The sequence below is a fragment of the Botrytis byssoidea genome (genome assembly GCF_014898295.1).
Source record: "Botrytis byssoidea strain MUCL 94 chromosome Unknown BBYS_017, whole genome shotgun sequence".
Taxonomy (NCBI): domain Eukaryota; kingdom Fungi; phylum Ascomycota; class Leotiomycetes; order Helotiales; family Sclerotiniaceae; genus Botrytis; species Botrytis byssoidea.
This window is the reverse complement of record NW_024065858.1, coordinates 323,313-345,266: the sequence shown is the minus strand read 5'-3', so window position 1 is coordinate 345,266 and position 21,954 is coordinate 323,313. Positions and strand designations below refer to the sequence as shown.

The window sequence follows — 21,954 nt, the reverse complement described above, 5'->3', positions numbered from 1 at the left end:
GCATGGCGAGATATTCTTTATCATTGTCTAACCATGGTACGAGATGCTATGTACAGTACAGTGTGGTTAAGGTTACAATATGATATGGTCCCGTCAAAGTATGATATTTGTTGAGAAAGCATCGATGGCATCTATCCATGAATGGTCTCGCAATCGGTGATGACTTGATATGTCCAACTGGATCCTATGGTAACTGGATCCTATAGTGACTGTGTTGGCGTGCTTGATGCTTGATGCTTTGTACTGCTCTAACTTTCCATGCCCTTTGAACTCTGAATCTCTATCCACAATACGTACGCACAAACGTTTTGTCTTGAATCCTACTACCTTTTAGAGTTTTGTCAGGGTACGATGCCCTCTTCTTTGCTCCGTAGACAAGTCTGGCTCTTCTTGACCGCTCAAGTGCAGTGGAAGGCGTGGACCGTGGTTACTCTAGCCTGCCCTTCCGGAAGAATCGCTTAAGGTTGTCAACGTAGAACTGTGGAATTCCGTGATGCCTGTGTTTGAGAATATGTATGATATGTACAGTGGATGTAGGTTGATGTTGTAACTTTTCATGCAAATTGTCTTTTTCAACGTGGGAATGATACCATTTAGCTGGTGCATGATGTGTGTGGTATTAGAAATTAGAGAATGGGCATTGTGTATCAAGTACGTACCCAGGTCTCTAGATTGGATTAGTCTTCCCTTCATTACATTATTCATCCCACAAGATCAAATCAATCATTCATCTTGGCATCATCGGGGTCGTCACTAGCTACCTTCGTAGGTAGTAAACGTATTCACTTTATCCGTTCTGGCCCTTGGTGGTTCTTTGGCCCTCTGGTAAATCATTACAACACATCACAGCGGAGCTATAATAAGAATAATACTGCGCAGTGTTCGTATACCACAATCCACATGCTAATAAATGCCTGCGACGCTTTTTGCACAATTGAATTTTTCGCTTTTCTACTGGTGAGTAATGTTTTCCCACTGTTCCATAAATGTGTCCGTTCTCTAAGATCTGACTGGATAATCTTATAGATTTGGAGTCAGATTCTAGAATATCTCGTACCCGCTTTATGATCCATCAAGACCGTGACCCCCACTTGATGGAACTCTCGGATTTCCTAAATTGAGATCGCGGATTATCCCAAAGCAAGAGTCCAAGAGTCCAAGAGTCCAAGAGTCCAAGAGTCCAAGACTTCCAGGAGAGATAATCAATCGCTCCACTCAAAATGAAGGGACGGGGGTGGTTCCCCACTCCCTCAAGTCCCTTTGCAACACCACGAGTCCATGAGTCCATGACAGACAGATCCAACCAAATGCTTTCAATCTGTCGGCCTCGACCGTTTGAACCCTTTGAACCCTTCCTACCCAATCCTTTCTCCATCTTTTGATACCAATAGAGTCAACGAACCTATTCCCCCAATGACTTTTTCGTAACGCGCAGCGTGTCATACGCGCAGGTTTCTACGATGTACGATGTACAAAGTTCCGATGTGAATCAAATCATGATGTAAACAGGAAATCTCAACGACCTCTCAAAGCTCGTGAACCGAGACACCCTGAGAGTTCCATTGTTTACCGCCACTGCATATGCAACAGTGTCTTGATTGCATTTGAGACCATACCATGACCATACCACGACCACACCATGATACCATCATCTTGTCTCATCCATCTCCACTTCCTCCCTTTTAACTTTTGACATGCCTCTTCCGGACACTTTATCCAAAAATTGGCACTAGATGTGATTCCACCTCCCCCCCCCCCTTCCGCCCAAGGTTCCCCTCAATCTGTTCCACGCACATTCATTCATGAATCAGACCAAGCAAAAGTCAAAGGTTAAACAACATGCAGGCACAACGATATGGCAAGCTGCAGCCACTTCCGTCATCCTTGGCTGGTGCTTACAGAAACCGTTGTACGCGGTGTTGTCGAACCATTTTCTTCATTTTCTTCATTTTGGTCCTTCCATTTTGGTACCAAGATTTTCATAGCCGACTCAGTACATTTCCATCCATCGTCGACCCCCATTAAAAAGCATCCGAAATCTGTTATCGGATGTCAAGAATCTTACAACTTGCATTTACATTACATTTCCATGTGCATGTGCAGCTACGACCATCTTCCTCTTCTTCTTCCATGGAAGCTTTCTCGTTTCTTCATCAAAACCCTCCTCCGTTTGAGCCGTACCTAGATATCTCCGCATCGACTTTGTATCCATAAATCTCTCACGTTCCACGATATGGTCAAGGCATCGACGGTTACTTTCTCCATCTCCAACATTTTTTGTCTCCATAATCTACAACTTGAAGCCTAGGCATAATTCAAACTCTATTTCTAATTCTAGGCACAAGCACAAGCACAATTACTTATCATTTAGCTAAGAGATATGGATATACGTGGGGGAGTCATTCAAGAACTCTCTCATGCCTTCTTTCTTAAACTAAATGACCCGCAATTTATCCGGATAATGCATCCTCAATTCTCATCCATCCTCGCCCATCCTCGTCCATCCTTTTTTGTCTGACCGATTAGAAAAAAATCTCTCACAGCAAATCAAAATATCGCTGGATGATCGCACATGTGTTTGGAGTGTGTTGCTCCAATTGGCTGTTGCATCCTTGTTTCAGAACTTTCACCGTGTCACTAATTGATCAAAGTTTCTGCTTTCAAATAAATTTATGGACTTTAATATTTAGAATGGAGATGGTTCTGCCGATACTACACGATTCTGGACATTCTAGATCTTCATATCCTGACTAGGTCTTCACGCAAAATCACTTTGGGAAAAGAAGTTCGTCTTGCGAGTTACAACTTACGACAGACTTCCGTGGGTCGAAAGAGTGGATGGTGATAACCTTGTATTCATTTCATTAACTCGATCTTCGATTTCCTACAACGGATGCTAAACTTCAATTCTCTCTCGATCTTCAAAGTTGAAGCTCTTGTTGTGCAACATAGTCCTTGGTGAAACATACTACTCACCTGCATAAATGCACTCATCTTCGGAATCAGAGTATGCACTCAAAATCGTGGTTCAATTATCTGGGGCTGGCGTGAACAAGTGATCCCGCCATGATCTTCGTAATACATGCGTGTACTTTTCATTTGGTGGAGAAAGCGGGAAGAAAAAAAGGAAAGGAAGAAAATCTGATGTACACAACGTTAAGGGTTGGCTGTTTTGGCTTCTCGGCTTACTTCGAATTGTGGGGGTTGGATTGATCGATCCATAGGGCTGGATGAACAACTCAGCTCGTGAGTTTGTCTTACGTTACACAGATGGCTGAGAAGTCTATTTGGCATTTGCTTGGCCAGTACTCAGCTCCAATTGCCAAGTGAAAGAATAGATGAAGAAGATAAGGGTTATCCCGATGTAGGTGGATAGCTGTTTGCTTGACGGGTGGGATTATTCTCAAATATGATGAGTTCTATTTGATAAGTGACGATGAGTTGGTAGCTCGGGTACGCGGGGATATTGTTCACAACATATGCGGATGAGTCGGTACCCCCATACAACGATGCACGGCATTTGGCAATGGCTCGTACAAGGATGGTGCAATTTCGAATTTCAAATGAAAGGATAGTCCTGCTGCAGCTCTAGTCAGCCTGCTATTACTATTGACTTTTATCATATTACTCACCAAGCTCCACGCCCTCCGAATTATGAAATTTGAGAAGTTTGACTAGTCCTTACTTCTCGTACAGTTAACTATCATTCACAATGACGGAGCTTTTAGATCCCGCCGCCTCAGATTCGTTTTAGATCCACCATGATCCAACAGCCAGACGCAATATCACATGCATTACGAAATACGGAGTATAGAATTCTCCGAATGGTGAAAAATCTATATATACCGGGAATCCACATCGAGACCCTCAACGATTCATCTGAACAATGACGAAACCAAGACAGTCCAGACCTCAAGATACTCCACAAGGCTGAGTTCCATTCGTCAATCTGTCGAGACGCCAGGTTTCGGTAGTATTTGGAAATTGGAGGTTGCAATTATCACGTGTTTTAGTGTATAGACTAGACACCTGGCGATTGTGGCAGTGCAGGTCGAGATATTTTAGAGGGGATATCCTGGGAGAAGAGGAGAACTCTGAGGGATCAACGTGCGCGGGAATAAGAATACGATGACTGTGAGTATGGTGCATGATGATGAGACAATGATCTGGGTGTTGATGTTTGATGGATGGATAGGCACGGTGTTTAGATGGCCAGAACATTTGTAGATTTTAAGTGGGTGGGTAAATGGTCAGTATCGAATTTGTTTCTTGTTGGAAAGCTGGGATGCTTGAAGTTGGAGTTACTTTCATCTCGTAGACAATTTCGGGAGTTGGGTGCATGCAGACTTTCTAGATGGCGGGCTGTGGAAAGAACTCGGAATGTAAGAATTTGCAGACTGGTAGATGGAGATGGAGGTGAATTCGAGTAATTCATTGAAAGTCTTTAATCAATACAATGATACATCTTTTCTCGTATACTTGGGAAGTAGTTATATCCAGCAATTATACCTACCATACTTACACTGCTCTGCTAGTCTTCTCATTGGATATTGAGCATATCATACATACATATACAGAGATCGATAAATTCTCAGTACTAGAATAGAAATACCTCTCGTTATATGTTTTCATAGCCGGGGTTTTCAGTGTTCCATGTGTGATTCGATTCTTGATGTGTGGTATTTGTAGATGGTGGTTTGCATATTTATCTTTTCGTTTATGCGATATATCGGCTGGTGTTGGGGTTGAGGTTGGGGTTGAGGTTGGGGTTGGATTTGGGGTTGTGGATGTGGATGTGGATGCGGGCTTGGAGTTGTGAGATTCGCTTTTTGTGTAGGTAAGGGAGGGAAATGTGTATGTATATATGTACGGTGTTTGAGTAGATGGGTAGGTTGATAGGTAGGTAGATAGATATAAAAATATTGTTTGATATTGGACTTTGGGGTGTTGGGTTTTTGTGTTTTATATTAATGTTTATATCTGTATGGATTGGATATGGAATTATGGGATTGTGGGATTTGTTTCTAAATTTTGAGGTGGAAATTATGGTGAGTAGGAGGCATCGATATCGTTTATCTTATGTAGGTAGGTGTAGGTAAGTGTAGGTAGGTGTTATGTTGTAATTCTTTTGTATGATGGGGATCGTGTTTGTAATGTGATTATGTTTGGAGTTTGTTGGATGTTGGGTTGGGTGTGGTGTGTATGTATAGGAAAGCCATTCTCTTGTGGCGAGGAGTATGAGAATAAGGATTATAATATGAGACTTTTAATGGAAGTTTGGATTTGGATTTAGTATTGGTTTGTATTTGATTGATTGATTGATTGTTTCTTGGTTGATGGTTATGGTGATGGGGATGGGGATGGTGATAGAGATTGATTTCTTGTGGTCTGAATTGAATTGATTTGATTGTTGTGTAAATCGAAGGGGTGTTGAGAAAGGGGGGTGGGAGAATGAGGGGAGATAGAATATTGGTGGAGGGTTGAGTGGGGATGGGAGGTGTGGGGATGGAATAGGAGAATAAGGGTGGGGAATAGGGGATAGATGTGGGTAGCCGATGGATTGTATGATGAATGGATGAGTGGATGATTGGATGATTGGGTTCGGTATATTTCCAGGCATGTATAGGAGTATCACCGAATTTTGGGTGTGTTGTTCGTCAAGGGGGAGGGGGTGAAAGAAAAATGTGCTGGTAGGAATGTTTGATGGGGAGGATGCGAAGATGAAATGCGATGTGATGTGATGGGAAGGAAGGATGGAAAGTTTGGTTTGGTGGAATGGAGTGTTTAATATGATAACGTGGTAACATGATAATATGATAATTATAAACTCGAGACGGGTCCTCAAACTGAATATCTTCATGCTGGATAGTGAGTAATTCAAGTAAGCGAGGGTAGGAAGAACTTCTTGATATGTATAAAAAGCGAGATGTAAAAGAATTTAACATGATCCGAGGCGACGAAATAAGGGGATGAGGTTTGGGAAAATTTTGTGGAAAGATGCTTATTTTATATTATGAGGTTTTTGTAGAGATTTGATCGTGTATATGTATGTTGTAAATAGTGTATATGAAGAAATCTCAACATAAGTTTAATAGACAAAGACAATACTAGCTTTCGAAGTTCAATTTCTTGAGCTGATTCTTGATTCGTGTATACACTTTTGGATATTAGTGATTTGCTACTTCTTATGTTTTTGGTCCCGAGGTTCCTGAACTTCGGAAGAGAGGTGGAGGGGGGCTGTGGGAGTATTGGTGTTGATACTGTATGTGTAATTTTTATATATGCGTATTCAGGTTTGAATGAGGATTAATCAAGAGATTACATGATAAGATCGTAATTCGTGGAAGGGAGGGAATGGATGGATATCTTCGGTTGAGTTTATGGTTGTGGGGAGAAGGGGATAAGTGATGGCATCCGTGCTAAAGGTATGTAGTATGATGGTGAGATCTCCAGGGCTTGATATATTTCATATTAGGGGAGATTTGAGAGAGTTTGCTAGATGAATGGAAATGTTCAATTTCTACTTACCTGTGTAAATTTATTTAAGTGACTCGAAATGTTTGAGGGCGAATCAACGGATCAAGGACTTTTGGATATTTGAATGGTGCGAAGCCGGGAGAGTTCACGCAATGTGATTCGATATATTCAGTTCCAGGTTTGCCAGTCGAGAGTGTTGAACAATGTGATGATTTCTAGCTGATCTACATGATGTATTCCATACTCTGCCAAGAAACATATTGTAAACATCGAGTGTCTTTTATGAAATAGAAAGCGAGACAGATTTACGATATATACATGCACTAGCGAAAAAACAACACGAAATTTCCAAGTAAATTTGACCCAAGAAATGGAGCTAGAAGCTGCGATCTGGAATCCTCGAGAATGGCATCCTTATTTAACATATTCCTGGTACGTATTTTTTAATACTTTGCAGTTCTAATTTTGAAAACAGGAATACTTGTCTCGCGATTCAATAATAAAGATCTAGAAGCTATGAGCTAGATCACCCAAGCTCGCCTATTAGTTAAGTCCGATTTTCGAGGTTTGAGGGGGACAATTGGACTTGTATTGCGTATTTTAATAAGGGAGAAGGTGACAGAAGGAGTGCTCTACATTTTCTATACCGGACTACTCGTGAATGAGATTTAGAGAAAGGGGAAGAGGAACTTGGGGATGTATTGCGAGTCTGAATACAAGATGGGTATGTTTATTTCGGTTTAGCTTTAGACTTGGCTGAGTATCTCGAATACCTAGACAGACCTATATATCTCAATTTAAAAGAATTACTAGGCTAGTGATTTCAAGGTCATAGTTCATCCTTTTGGATGTATTACAGGCTGGAAGTTCATAATCTTCGAAAGCTAAGAATTACATTTTGTATCTCGATTATGAAATCAATAAGCTTCAAAGGCAGCTAATACAATGTGAACTATCTGTATCAAGGTTGTGAGGCGAGAGCTTTCAATCTTTAATGAATCATCGATGGCTGAATCATGGTCCGATGAGTTGTTGATTGAACGTGCTTGGATGATACTGAGTATATTACTTTATTAGATGGTATTATCTACCTACATCGAGGGGTATTGGCAGACCATGCGAGATGATATTCCCACATATACAAGCTGAATTTGCACTTCTCGGTTTTGTCTTATACAGCCGAGTGGGTCAAGGTATCTTGGCACAAGAACAGTTGAGATTGAAAAAAAAGTAGTAATTCAGAGGAGATACTAATGTGTTAGGATCAGCGCAAATTTGATGGGAGTAGAATTTCAAGAATGTGTATTTTTTAATCTACTACACTATCAGCCTGATCTTAAAGCAATATAACGTCAAGTACGTATCACCGAGCCCAAGTTTTATCCCAAAACTCCTGAGAACCTGAACACCAGATATTGCCAAAAAACTCACCATCTATTCAAAAACGATGTAGTTCATAACGAATCAGCTAACCAAGCAGCAACAATACTCCCCAAACATCCCAGTCTAATGACCCAACCCATTGCTTCTGTTCCAACAACTCCAACCTCTCCTAATGCCCAAAATACAAGACTTCCCTGTAACGCAGCGATGATTTGCGGCAAAGCAATTGCCATGTTGAAGAGGCCCATTATTGTGCCTGCTTGTAACTCCTCTCGGCTTCTATTTCTTTTGTGGGATGACGAGGCAGATTGAGCTATTTGGGAGAGGGGGATGGAAGAAGTGGAGATAGTGGAGCGGGAGCGATGTTGAGATTGCGAAATTTCAGTTGTGATGAGGGCGAGAGGAATCCAAGTAGTGGTGGCCCAGGAGATACCGAGGAAGATAACAAGAATTGAGGTAGAGTTAAAGGCCGATGCCAATAAGGTAGACATGGTGAGAAAGGTGGTGAGAATATGAGAGAGCGTCCAGACGCGGGGAAGGGTGAGAAATTTAATGTAGAGCCGGGAGATGAAAGTAGGTTTCTGATTTTTAAAGCTGGTAGAGGAAGGCGAGATGAACAAAGGAAGTGTCAAGTTTGAGATAAGTGCAACTAGGGCGAAGAGAATCATGATGAACGTTGCATGGCGGATGGAATGAGATGATGTGGTAGGGAATGCGAGAGTAGGAGTTTCCTTTTTGGACATCGCGGTGTATTCTGCTTCATCTGGATCCAGTCAGTTTCGCTATTATCAACATTAGAAATCTTGAGCAACGTACAAAGACCGCCTAGGTATCTAGATAATTTTATTAGCATCATGTTCAAAGTCACGAGATGATAATAAAGAGAACTTACGAGGTTATATAAAATAAAAACGGAAACCAGCCTATCCAAGCAAAAAATTGAACCATGCAAATCTTCCTGATCTCTTTCGGGCACGTTTTTATGCTGCTAAAAATTTGGCGTATATTCCCCGCGAAATTCTGCTTTTTTGCACTCGCATCTGAATCTACAAAACGTTCTTCTTTCGCTATAAAGCAGGTGATTGCAACAGTCGAACCCAATGCCACGGAAGCAATCAGACAAAGCCCTTTTAATTGAGTGTCGCCAAGCCAAGGTAAATATTTCGGTAGAGAAACATAGCCGGCAGTGTACCCTAAAATTGAACCAATTCCGGCAGCAGCACTTGCATAGCCGCAAGCTTTTACTTGTTGTTTCGGTGGAACACAGTCTACGATAATTGCCCTGAGCCCTCCTTGCACGGGTTGAATTGCGATGTTTAGAGCCCATATCCAAGCAGCTGCGGTTAGCCCTTTACATATCATTGCGCTGCGACCAACGGGGGAGCTTCCAAAAAAAGCAAAGAGGTATGATATCAGGTCAGTTGTCCAAGGAAGTGCGAGGATACAGATAATGGTTGCGATAGTGCCAATGATAATGAATGGTCGACGACGGCCGAAATAGTGTTGAGAGCGATCAGATAGAATGCCGATGTATGGTTGGACGATTGCACCAGAGAGGGGTCCAGCTAGCCAAACTAGGGATATGAGGTAGCTGGGAACCGAGAGCGAGACCAGGTAAGGCTTGAATAATTAGTTATGCGCATCATTAAGGATATAGAAATATTAGACAAATGCTTACAGAGCCTTGAGACATAATGGCCGTCCATATCACTTGAAGTCTACCGAGTGTCAACAATGAATGATAGAACGAATATCAAGGCGGGGTATTTACCCGCCAGTGCTAATGGCCAGACACATTAAGTATAAATTTCCAACTTCCATCGCATCTTTCTCTTTCGCATCTGATTCTCGAAGTAAAGCAGTTTCGCTGTCTTCGAGAAATTCATCGTCCAGATCCATATAATCCAAGTCATCCAATCTGTCTTCAGCTGGTAGCCCCTCTTCCTCTACGCCCGCTCGTAACATCTGGTCGCGAATCACACTGTACACTGAGCAGGGAAACCAAAAAAAGAGACAAACGTTAAGAATATAGACAGACAGCCAATGCCGTACTATATTTCTTTGACACAAAATCAAATTTGAGGGTTCAAAAGAAAAAACCAACAAAAATAAGCAACAAAAGTTAAAATACAACACAAACAGAAGATGGGACGGAGGATTGTCGTGCTGACATTTGCCTCAGTTGTACATGCAATTGCGCATGCATGTCCACTCGTATGTACGATTGGTGCGTACCAAATCCTACTTGCGAACTTGTGGTTCGCTGAAAGCTGTTGTGCTCCATGATGTGGAGATTTCAAAGGGCAACCCATTTGTTTAAAGGAGCAATTTACCTTAACCTTCCTGCCACCTTCCTAATTCAATATGGTCTATGTGCCTATTTGCAACAATATTTTTAGGCCACCCTTGTAGATGAAGATATAAACCTCTGGATATAAAACATCAATGGCAGACTTATTTTGTGAGTCTTTCGATTAAGCTTCATGCGATAGTCCCAAACATATACCAGCCACCATGGAGTGTTGACGATTGATTGTCTTGTGTTGGGAGAAAACATTGCTGGTCCAGCAGCATGATCTCCGGGCCAGTGGATAGAGAAACCTCTCAAATCAACGGAAACGATCACGACTCAAACAATCTAATTGTTCTCATCCACGAGTCAAGATCTCATACACCCTACCATTGTTCATCCACAAGCTGAATACTTTCGTCTCATCGCATCGAAGTATCTCTTCCGACCACAACCATCTTATCCGACTCGAATATTGGATTTCAAAATCACGTGACGTTTCGACAATAAACCTCGGTTCAATTGAAAAGCTCCTTCATCTTCCGCCTCCGGTATTGACCGACCCCCGCGTTATCACAAGCTTATCTGAGTAACTTGACCCATTATCTCAAAATAGATTATCCTGTCTTGAAGGAAGCTCGGTACTACACGTCAATGGAAAGTAAGACGTCAGATGCTCGAAAACAATGCTTGGAAGATGAAGCCAAGAGGAACAGAGCATTTGCGACAATGGAAGAAACACAACCGCATTCATCCTTTGTCTCAATTGCATTTGGCATGTTGAATAATGAAATCAATTTCTCAACCACTCCAAATCGCCCCAATGGTAAGTCCAACGATGGTAAGTTTGCAAGTTTGTATCTAGTTTTTATATCAAGATTCGGCATTTACCCCTCCATACTAATAAAATCAAGCTTAACGCTCCGCTGCTTCGGGCGTCCCTGGCTGCACATCCCCTAAAATCTATATCCGTTGAACCGAGCTACCAACCGGCACGTCGAAGACCAAGCACAAGCTTAGTATTTCTTAGCTACCATCCGAGTCCGGGGCTCCACAACTTTCAATTGGAAGCCCATTCCTTTTCCCTATTCATGCAAGGCTGTGAAGATACAACAGGACTTGGCTTGAGGGAAGAGATGGGCCGCGGGACAAGATAGCTCGGCCCAGCTGGACGAACGCAAACGGAACAGATGTAGACTCATATATACACTTGAGCGACTAGCATTGAGGCTTTATCTACTTCTATTATTCTCTTGTTTCTACGAAGTAAAAGCAAGCTGCTTTTTGACTCATTTTTATCTTATTACTTCTGAATTTCTCTTGAATTCGCAAACTTCAATATAGAAGTGCACCTTCACATGTTAGAGAGATAGAGCATCCATTACGCATAGTTGCTATATCGATATACCTACAAATATACCTACAATATTGAGATACATTGGTCTCAATCAGAGCTTTAGATTTGATCAAACTTGTACAGTTACACAAATCCTCTGCGAAGAGGTAATATATACCCAACATGTCAGCGAAAAGTGTCAAAGGCACAGATGGCAAGAGACCAGCCTCAGCGGCCACAAATCTTATCGGTGAGTCACTAACTCCACGAACATAAACTTCAATTGAATATCGTCTAACAGCATATAGCTGGTGGAGCCGCAGGAATGATGGAGGCCCTTGTATGCCATCCTTTAGGTGCGCTTCTCCCCAATTACCCATTCATTCCACACTCTTCCCAACTACTCCTCGAAATCTAACCAATTCTCGTCCAATAGACACAATAAAAGTTCGTATGCAACTTTCTCGCCGGGCACGCGCTCCTGGCGCTCCCAAACGAGGATTCATCACCACAGGTGCCGAGATTATGAAGCGCGAAACTCCCCTCGGTCTCTACAAAGGACTCGGTGCCGTTATAACTGGTATTGTACCGAAGATGGCTATAAGATTCACAAGTTTCGAGACATACAAGAAGTGGCTAGCGGATCAGGAGACCGGGGTTGTTAGTGGAAGGGCTACATTTTTGGGTATGTCTACCCTTCTTATGATTCCTGGGTATATGAAAGAATATCCAGAGATACATACAGGTGCTTCACAGAAAAAATTGACAGAATGCTAATATACCACCTTCTATAGCTGGTCTAGCAGCAGGTGTGACCGAAGCCGTCGCCGTTGTAACACCCATGGAAGTAATAAAGATTCGTCTTCAAGCCCAACACCACAGTATGGCTGATCCTCTCGATATACCAAAATATCGTAATGCTGCACATGCATTGTATACAGTTGTAAAAGAAGAAGGATTCGGTGCTCTATATCGTGGAATATCTTTAACCGCTTTACGGCAAGGTATGTTTTCTCCCTTGTTAGCAATTATTTCATATTCCACTATCCCCGCATTTTCCCCACCACGTTCCCCAGACGAAGCACAGTTTTAGTGGTCTGCAATTCAGTCCTCATACTAACCCTCTCCCAGGTTCAAATCAAGCTGTAAACTTCACCGCCTATACCGAGTTCAAAGAACTGCTCCAGAAATGGCAACCACAATACTCCAACTCCCCCATCCCCTCCTACCAAACTACGTTAATAGGTCTGGTATCTGGAGCTATGGGTCCTCTATCTAACGCACCTATCGATACCATCAAGACACGTTTACAGAAAACTCCTGGAGTACCTGGAGAAACGGCACTTAGTAGGATAAAAACTATTGCAGGAGATATGTTTAGACAGGAAGGATTTCATGCGTTTTATAAGGGAATTACACCGCGGATAATGCGAGTTGCGCCGGGCCAGGCTGTCACATTTACAGTTTATGAATTTTTGAAGGAGAAGTTGGAGCATAGCGATATGCCATTGTTTGGGGGGAAGTATGAAGAGTGAATGGGCATATGTGTTGATAGAAGGATAACTGGATTTTTTGATTGCATTTCCAGAGTTCACGAGACGTTCGGATAGAAAGTATGGAAATATAATGCCGCTTTATGATATGGTACTCTCAGAATGATCATTTCGCATAAATATCGTCTCGTATAGGAGAGAGGGAGCACCCATGAAATCTTTAACCAAATTCATATTTTTCTTCCGCTTAATAATGTGCCAGGAGTCGAGATTTATCCTAAATATCTATGCTCTTCCAGGTCTCTTAGGTCTGGCAAACGCTTTCTTCACCTCTGCCTTAGGATGTAAATCTGAATCGATACTCTCTTGAGAAATATCCTCAGGAGATCCAGCTTCGAGTCTTTTCTCAATGGTGAGTCCTGCCTCTGATTCAGCTAATTGTTGAGCGGATCGAGACGATGATGCATAGATCATTCGTTCTTTTATCTTGGATCCTGAAGGGCAAGTATAAATGAATAGTATTGGAGAGGAAGTTGAGCCGTTATGGTCGTGAGTATAGCGATAGAAAGAGAATCGAGGCTCGGTGGCAGATATAGTGCTGCTGAGCTCTGAGATAGATGTTTGTGTCTTTGAAGCAAGTTCCATGGTCTCTTGCGCAATGTTCATTTTCTGGGGCTTATTAGCCATTAAATATCAATCCCAGGCACAATGAAACTTACAATCTGAACCAAATTATGTGCGCCGTCCTGATTGAGCCCCTTTAAGGCTTCTAATGCATCTGGTGTAGCTGGCATACTAATGCCGCTACTTACATGACTCTTCCTCTCATTCATACCTCTGCCTTCTTCTGCCTCCTTCCTCTTTACCTCACCCAGACTTTGTTCTTCCTCTGTCAATGGCGCGGCCAATTTAACATGCTTGTCATGCTTAGCGAACCCTTCCTTTGTCAACTCTTCCTTCATAGTCGCGAATATTGTTTCTCTGAATCGCTCGATTCCCAATTCTCGAACCAAGGTAAGACGTGTAGAAGCGAACAGCATCTTCTGACGCACAGGCGCAGAGTCGGGAACATAGGTTATGGCAACGAAAGGGGCGGGATCATTGGAGGGATAGCGACGAAGTATTATATATAAAGCAGCTTTTTCTTGGAGATGAGGGGCTAGGAGGTCGAGATCATTGTCGAAGGATGATGTGGATGGTTCGAGGATAGCGGAAGGGGTGAGTCTTTCCCCAGTGATGGTACAGAGAAGACCTCTTTGCGATTCCGTAGATACGAACGTCTTGAACGCCGTGTGAAGTTCTTGGGAAGCTGTGAGAATACAGCGGTTAGCTCTACTCAGAACAACATTGAGATGCTGCTATACCTGTTATTCCAGACTGCATTTTGAAGGACTTGTCTGTGACACTGTAGAATTTAATTGAAAAGAAAGATGGATGTGTTCGATTAATTGTATTTAATAATCCAAAAATCCGGAACTTTTGACACGACAACAAGTACAACAATGATGGCTGCGGGGCGCGAATCAAATAGATTGGCAAGGGGGGAAGTTGGGAACGAACGGTGAATCTTAAGTGGGGCGCACTAAAAGAGGGGCACCTTGCATAAGAGAGCTTCAAGCTTTCCTTTCTTAACTTCACATTCACTCTATCATTTTAGACTTTACTTCACTCCCACATTGCATCGCATCTCATAATTGCAAACCGTACTTATATATTTTTAACCAAGATGGAAGGTACGCAGCAGACTACAGCTGCTTTAATTGGTAAGTTATTACTATTCATTTACAACTCTCATGATTTAAACGCAATCAATCATCGACTTGATCAATCGGTACAATCACGATCTCGACAGTGATCAGAGCAAAATCGATAACACAGCAAACACAACTCAAATTCAAAATGACTGGTGATCGCGATCTTTGGGATTCTTCTCGCGGTGACATTACAGGAACGGATTTCGGTAATTCAATTGCGACTAGTGATTTCACCAGAGTCAATGAAGACAATGGAATCGATTCCTCAGCTTCTTCTCGCCCTGGAGTTCTGGCTAGAGCGATCTCCAGTGATTCTATGCAAATCAATGAGGCTAATGCCGCCAACTTTCTACTTCCTCATGGCAGTGAGCAAATGTCTGGAGCGCCGGCTAGTCATCATTCAAGTCATCTCACTAGAATCTATGAATACAGCGTCACCGATACATCGAATTCTGCTGGCTACGGGCCAATTTCCAGCATGCCCTTCGATAATAATGACATGGCCAATTGGCCAATGGTCTCCGGCTCATCTATGATTCAATCTACCAACGCCGTAGCGACTGAGCCTATGTCATGGATACCTGGTCCAGAGGTTGCCATGCCTTCTTCTAGTGGCCATCAACTCGGAGTTGTGCCTTCTCAACCCATTAGCGCTCTAACTTACGGGCTTAATATACCTCTACAGCCTGTTGGGTCTATTAGCGAAAATGCGCCAAGCGCTTTACCCTACAGTGGAGTTAGGATGCGTCTACAATCTCCCATTGAGTTTGCTAGCGAAAATATCACAAACTCCAGCTTGCTTAATGAAGATGCAGCAAACGAGGTAATGGGATTTGGTGGACCAGTCTTCAACAATCACGGGTCGCACCAAGAAAATGCAAGTCTCGGTTTGTCCAGGGAGGTCACAACAGCCAACGAACTAGTTTTTGACGACGGCACGATGCGCCAAGAGGTTTCTTCTGCACAAATGACCCAAAGTGGTTTACACATGGAAGTATCCTTAAATTTTGAAGATGTATCCATACCAGGCTTGCTCGACGAAGTCACAGCAACCGCGCAACCAATTTCCAGTGACGAAATGTTGCGTCCAAATGATCATTATGCACAAGTGGTTCAAAATGATTTGTCCATGGGAAATCTTCTAGACGATGGGGATGAATCAAGGTTTCCCTTGCCCAACGCATTCGCAGCAAACGAATTCCCAGACTTCCCAGAATTACCTGAATCAGTCTTTGACAATGGCATGTTACACCAAGATGATCCAAATTCAAACTTGCCCAACGGAGTCACAGCAAGCGAGTTCGCAGAATTACAAGAACTAGTCCTCGACAATGGCATGTTGCACCAAGATGTTTCACGCCCCAACTTGCCCGACGAAGTCACAGCGATCGCCGAGCCAGTTGCCAACAAGGAAGCTGCATCAATCACTGAACTAATCGACAACAATGAAGTCACACCAGCCACCGAGCCAGTTGCCGAAGATGAAAAACCGAGTCGAGATGATCCAGTTCACAAACACGAAACTGTTCACAATAATGGCTCAGCTGATAACATAGCCGAACTACGCAGATCCAAAGCTGACGAACTTATAGACCGCCAGGAACGTGCTATCGCTGCTCTCCTTATCCGTTTTCAGAATCTTGTTAAGCTTGCTGCATTACCTACTGAAGATGCATTTACGAAGGAGACCGCAGCTGCAGAGGGATTGAGAATGGAGGTTGAGAGTAATGCCTTGGTACGTTTATTCTTATTTCATTTACCTAGTTTCTATAGTATCCGTGGACAAGCTTAGTGAATATCACTGATAATTTTATGAGCAGACAAGCGCAGCGGAAGACCTTTTAAAGTTGACACGAGAATTGAAGGAGTGCTGGATTTTTGGGTCATTGAGAGGAATCGGCGAAGGGGAAGGTGATGGAGAAATGGAGACTGATTCAAAGAAGGTCGCGGAATTGATTGAGAAGCAATTGGAGAAAAAGCATGAGCAAGAGAAAAATAAGGCATAATCCAGATCTACACTAAATATTTGGCGTTCAAGATGGGAGACGGGAGTATACTGGGCCGGTATTGATTTCCATGGAGGATGGGAAGGGTGGTAGATACCAGGCGTTTTGGTAGGACCCTGTATCAAAATGCATCTCTAGAAAGGATAAACCTGAGGATATTAAAATTGTCTAATAATCTTAGTAATCATTCATTTAAATAAATTCTTTGATTTACACTCATCGTTTCTAAAAATAATACTATTCAAAAAATACTCAAAATAAATCCTACGTCAAGGAATTAATAGACTCTTTGTAAAGTATGAAATTCATTGGCTGAGATCAAATGTGAGGAACAAGGCTGAAGTACGGCTGATGTTAGCCTTATTCACTAATTAGGAAATTTTCCAATAAAGAAATTGTGACAACCCCAACTCAAAAAGTCCAGGCTCTCTCAATGCTTTCCCTTTACAAAACCATCAACCAAAATCGTCTTGGGCTTCTACGTTCGATTTCAATTGCAATGTCATCCCCACCAAATCCTAGAGCTAGAAAGCAACCTCGTAGAGGTCGTTATTCTTCTCAATTAGCAAGTAGCAGAGGAAATGCCAGAAATGCCAGAGGTGGCAGCAATGCTCAAAATGTATTACCTACCCAAAATGCATCACCTATTCAAAACGCAGCATTTTCTACTTCTGCGTCCTTTGCAGAAGAAATGGCTGCAGTTGCCGCTCCTCCACTTACCACTGCAGTCCCTCTCGATACTCCACGATTCGCAGATCTCGGTGCTGAAAATCTCCTCAACCCAATTCTTCTCCAGACCATTACTGAAGACTTAAAATTCGACCATATGATGCCGGTTCAAGCCGCAACTCTTCGTCCTTTACTTTCAGAACGTGCAGATTGTTTGGCACAGGCTAAGACTGGAACTGGAAAAACTATTGCTTTTCTCATTCCTGCGATTCAAACACTTATTAACAAACAGAGACGTCCTCAAGATGGAATTTCTCTGTTAGTCATGACACCAACGAGAGAACTTGCGCAGCAAATAGCAAAGGAAGCGAGTCAATTACTACAACGCCTTCCTTATTATAAAGTTGGATTTGCCATCGGTGGTACCAACAAAACTACAGAAGAGAAGAATATTTTGAAGGGCTGCAATATTCTTATTGCCACTCCAGGTCGATTATACGACCATCTTAATGATGAAAGAATTATCGATGCTTTCCGCAATCTCGATACTATCGTTCTTGACGAGGCAGATAGATTACTCGATATGGGATTTATGAATGCCATTAAAGATATTATCAGATGTCTCCCAGACAAGGCCAAAACCAACAGACAAGGAATGCTCTTCTCCGCCACTATTGCTCCTCATGTTGAAAAGGTCGCTCACTTGGTTCTCTCAAAAGATTACAAGTTCATTTCCACCATTCCTAAGGGAGAGGTCAATACTCATGAACGTGTTCCTCAACATCTCGTTACCGTTCCAAATTTCTCTGATGTGGCCCCAGCAATGGTAGGTTCTATTCGCGAAGAAATGAAATTGGAAGGTAAGGATAGCTTCAAGGCTATTGTCTTTGCGCCTACCGCTGCCCTTGTAGATTTCTACGCCGATATTCTCTCTCAACTATCAGATCTCCCACCCATCACCGCATTACATTCTCGTGTATCTCAAAGTAAGAGAACAAAAGTCACAAACGATTATCGTGAAGCCAAAAATGGTATTCTTGTAGCTACAGATGTAGTTGCTCGTGGAATGGATTTCCCGGGCGTCACTAACGTCTTTCAAGTTGGCATTCCAGCCGATAAAGAATCTTACATTCATCGTCTAGGTCGTACAGCCAGAGCAGGCAAAGAAGGTCGTGGTGTATTCATCGTCACAGATGCCGAAGGCGCATTTCCAAAATGGACACTGAAAGAAATTCAATTTCTACCAACACCCGCAGATCTGAGCTCTGCAAACGATGTTTTAAGAATAGCATCAAAGATGGATAATCATTCAAAGACATATCAAGCTTGGTTGGGATACTATAAAAACCATCTCAAACTTATGAAGTGGGATAATGCGGAGTTAGTGCGTCAAGGCAATGTTTATGCAAAGGAGGGATTGGGTGCACCAGAGACGCCAACTCTTTACAGAGGCATTGTGGGAAAGATGGGACTTAAGGGCACTCCAGGTTTGACTATTATTCCAGATCCTCCTAGAGTTCCACACGGAGGAGGAAGAGGTGGTGGTGGTGGTGGTGGTGGTGGTGGTGGTGAGGGAAGAAGTGCCGGGAGTGGAGGAAGAGGTGGTAGAGGCGGTAGAGGTGGTGGTAGAGGTGGCAGAAACTGATGATCTTTATAATATTTGTTGATATGTATATGGCTAATGATGTGGTGAACGACATGTTTCCCGTCATGTTTCACAAGTACATATATCCACGCCACGACGACTCAAAACACAAGCACGAAGCATCTATGAATTTCATTGGCTAGTTGATGGATAAATTTGATGTATAGATAGATAGAAGCAAGGATAGAAGGCTAGATACCTATAAAATGGCATGGATGGCGCGGCATGGCGTAGTAGGCGTTTCATTTCGTTTTCAGCGGATAAAATAGAGAATTGGGAATCACAACTATATACATATGTTTACCGACCTAACTCACCTCCTTGGGTAGTGGAGTAGATTCTAGAATAGTCTTTTATTTTAGATTTCTCGATATATATCTAGATAGATGAGGTAGATTCTAGTATATCAATCATATTGTGTTATATTATATTGTGTTATGTTATGTTTTACTAGCATGGAAATTGATCGTTTTGACTGTGTTGTGTTGTAATGTACTGTCTTGAAATGTACTCTATTGTGTCGATGGTGTGATAAAATCTATGTTCTATGTGTTTTTATACTACCAGTACTTTACTATAATGTAATATTTTCTTTTCATTTAATATAATTGATTGGAGTAGGTGAAGTAGGTAGGCAGGGGAAGTGAGAGAATTCTTCCTCTTCTAGTTTAGGTTTGCCAATATGTAGATATGATATGTAGATATCTAGTATGTAGTATATAGTATATAGTTGTGAATATCTAATGACTTGGATATCTGATGGAGAGAATGTTCAATTATAGGTATTAGTATGTCGTCCCTGTCAGCTAAGAATGCAGTCATTTTACAGATTACATGTCAAGATGTAGATATTACTGTCACTTGAAGTGGTTTTGATCACATATCATCATGTTGTATACACTCCAAGAAAGATTATTATCGAGAAAAAATTGCTTTTCATTTCAATCGAATATCGCTAAAATATCAGCCATCATTTTTTGTGGCAAACTCCAAAACCCAGCCATTCCTTTCATCCCAGTCATGTCATGAAAATATAGATATAATACATTTATCTGCAGCAGTAACCACCGTCAATGACGATATCAGCTCCAGTGGTATAGGTGGAAGCATCAGATACCAAGTAGACATAGGCACCCTTCAACTCCTTGGCTTCACCATCACGACCCATAGGGATCATAGACTTCCACAAAGCTTGAGTCTTTTGGTCGACAAAGTCAGAAAGACCAGTGTCAATGTAACCTGGGGAGATAGAGTTGACACGGGCGAAATCGCGCCATTCGTTGGCGAGAGAGCGTGCCATATGAATACATCCTGCCTTGGCAACGTTGTATGAGGTTTGTTCTTGTGGGAAGTTGGCGATGTGACCGGACATCGAAGCGGTGATGACGAAGGAACCAGTTCCACGCTCCTTGAAGTGGTGTCCAACAGCCTTTGCGCAGTGGAAGGTTCCGTTAAGATCGGTTTGAATGACCTCGTTCCCTAAAGATGATTATTAGTGATAGTTCATTCTCAAGGAAAAGTAGCGTTAGGGAAATAACTTACAAGCCTCGACGGTTCCATCGAGAATACCGCTATCAGCAGTTCGACCAGCGTTGGCAATGAATGCATCGACCTTTCCGAATTCCTTGACAACATCGGCAACCAACTTCTCTACGCTGGCATAATCACCAATGTCCAACTTGTATGCCTTAGCCTTGACACCGTATTTCTCGGCCAATTCCTTGGCGTTCTTCTCACCTCCCTCGGGACGGGAAGAGTATGTGATGGCGACATCAGCTCCCATCTCGGCACATCCTCGTGCAGCTTCAATGCCCATTCCCTTGGGTCCGGAAGCACCGGTGATGATGACAACCTTTCCCTTTAGGGAGAAGAGGTCCTTGAGTGAATCAGCTTTTGGGATGGAAATAGGCATGATGATTGAGTGTATTATAAAAGAGGAAGAGTTGAAGTCGAGAAATTGTTCTTGAAGCTTTGAAAAAAGAAGTTTTTGTATGTATGTATGAAGAAGAAAGAAAAGAAAAGGAAGAGGGGAAGATGACTTGTATTTATTCTTTTTTTCTTTCTTTTCTTCTCTCTCTCGGTCTTTACCTGACCAGGTTCTCACAGTCTCGACCAAAAGAAGGCACTAGATTCAAAGATCCAGACAAGGTAGGTACGTATCTAGTAGATAGTACTAGGTAGGGTAGGTAGGTCGATAGACGCTTGCGGCTTTTCCTCTCAGCGTACTATCTGGATTCTGAAGTTCTGATTCTGAAGGGAACTAAATGCGGGGCAGACCTCACAGTACTCGTACGAATGGAGCAATGACGTTTGATTATGGAATCATGATGCATCGAGATGATGATGAGAAAGAAGAAGAAGAAGGGTACCTTGATAGTTTACGATAGATGTACTCGTATACGAATACTTAGGTGGTAGGTGTTGTATTGTGTATTGTGTATTGTGTATTGTGCATTATGTATTATGTATTATGGTATTTGAATTAGTTATAAAGCCTTCTTATTCATCTATTTATTTGTATAGGTATGTATTTACGTTTTCATTTATTTATTTATTTAATTTATTTAGTACTTATTTACCGCTTATTTACCGCTTATCATTCCTTATTACTCGTAAATATCATGGTGTTTGAATTTCTTTCTTCACTTCTTTCTTCACTTCTTTCTTCACTCTGACATTTACGGGTACTCCCCCTCCAGAATGACATCATTATCATCATCATCATCATCATCATCATCATCATCATCATCATCATCATCAAAAAATCCCAAGTCCCATCCCCCGCACTAAAAGTTCTCGATACCTAAGGTTATATCCACCGAAAAGAAAACAGAAAACAAGCCAAAGCAAACCCCTGACAACCAACAAATTCATCAAAGAAATCATCTAGATGTTTGGCGG

At 42.2% G+C, this 21,954-nt stretch overlaps 6 protein-coding genes across 6 annotated transcripts; 3 read left to right on the top strand and 3 right to left on the bottom strand.

Annotated features, from left to right (window-relative positions):
* Positions 1-7,931: 7,931 nt before the first annotated feature.
* EAE97_008174 (uncharacterized protein) lies at positions 7,932-9,825 on the bottom strand (the record flags this gene model as incomplete). Its single annotated transcript, XM_038878688.1, has 5 exons — positions 7,932-8,623; positions 8,677-8,693; positions 8,753-9,480; positions 9,539-9,578; positions 9,632-9,825. 5 exons carry the CDS (start codon positions 9,823-9,825, stop codon positions 7,932-7,934), a joined length of 1,671 nt encoding a protein of 556 aa, XP_038730368.1.
* A 1,844-nt stretch (positions 9,826-11,669) lies between these two features.
* Positions 11,670-13,021, top strand: EAE97_008173 (uncharacterized protein; the record flags this gene model as incomplete). Its single annotated transcript, XM_038878687.1, has 5 exons — positions 11,670-11,736; positions 11,795-11,842; positions 11,923-12,171; positions 12,281-12,490; positions 12,618-13,021. The coding sequence occupies 5 exons, from the start codon at positions 11,670-11,672 to the stop codon at positions 13,019-13,021; spliced, it is 978 nt and encodes a 325-aa protein (XP_038730367.1).
* A 243-nt stretch (positions 13,022-13,264) lies between these two features.
* On the bottom strand, positions 13,265-14,362 carry EAE97_008172 (uncharacterized protein; the record flags this gene model as incomplete). The annotated part of the gene is made up of 3 exons (XM_038878686.1): positions 13,265-13,648; positions 13,699-14,288; positions 14,344-14,362. 3 exons carry the CDS (start codon positions 14,360-14,362, stop codon positions 13,265-13,267), a joined length of 993 nt encoding a protein of 330 aa, XP_038730366.1.
* Positions 14,363-14,705: 343 nt separating this feature from the next.
* EAE97_008171 (uncharacterized protein) lies at positions 14,706-16,739 on the top strand (the record flags this gene model as incomplete). Its single annotated transcript, XM_038878685.1, has 3 exons — positions 14,706-14,742; positions 14,832-16,468; positions 16,554-16,739. 3 exons carry the CDS (start codon positions 14,706-14,708, stop codon positions 16,737-16,739), a joined length of 1,860 nt encoding a protein of 619 aa, XP_038730365.1.
* A 499-nt stretch (positions 16,740-17,238) lies between these two features.
* On the top strand, positions 17,239-19,053 carry EAE97_008170 (uncharacterized protein; the record flags this gene model as incomplete). The annotated part of the gene is made up of 1 exon (XM_038878684.1): positions 17,239-19,053. The coding sequence occupies one exon, from the start codon at positions 17,239-17,241 to the stop codon at positions 19,051-19,053; it is 1,815 nt and encodes a 604-aa protein (XP_038730364.1).
* A 1,048-nt stretch (positions 19,054-20,101) lies between these two features.
* Positions 20,102-20,965, bottom strand: EAE97_008169 (uncharacterized protein; the record flags this gene model as incomplete). Its single annotated transcript, XM_038878683.1, has 2 exons — positions 20,102-20,532; positions 20,596-20,965. The coding sequence occupies 2 exons, from the start codon at positions 20,963-20,965 to the stop codon at positions 20,102-20,104; spliced, it is 801 nt and encodes a 266-aa protein (XP_038730363.1).
* Between the last annotated feature and the right edge of the window lie 989 nt (positions 20,966-21,954).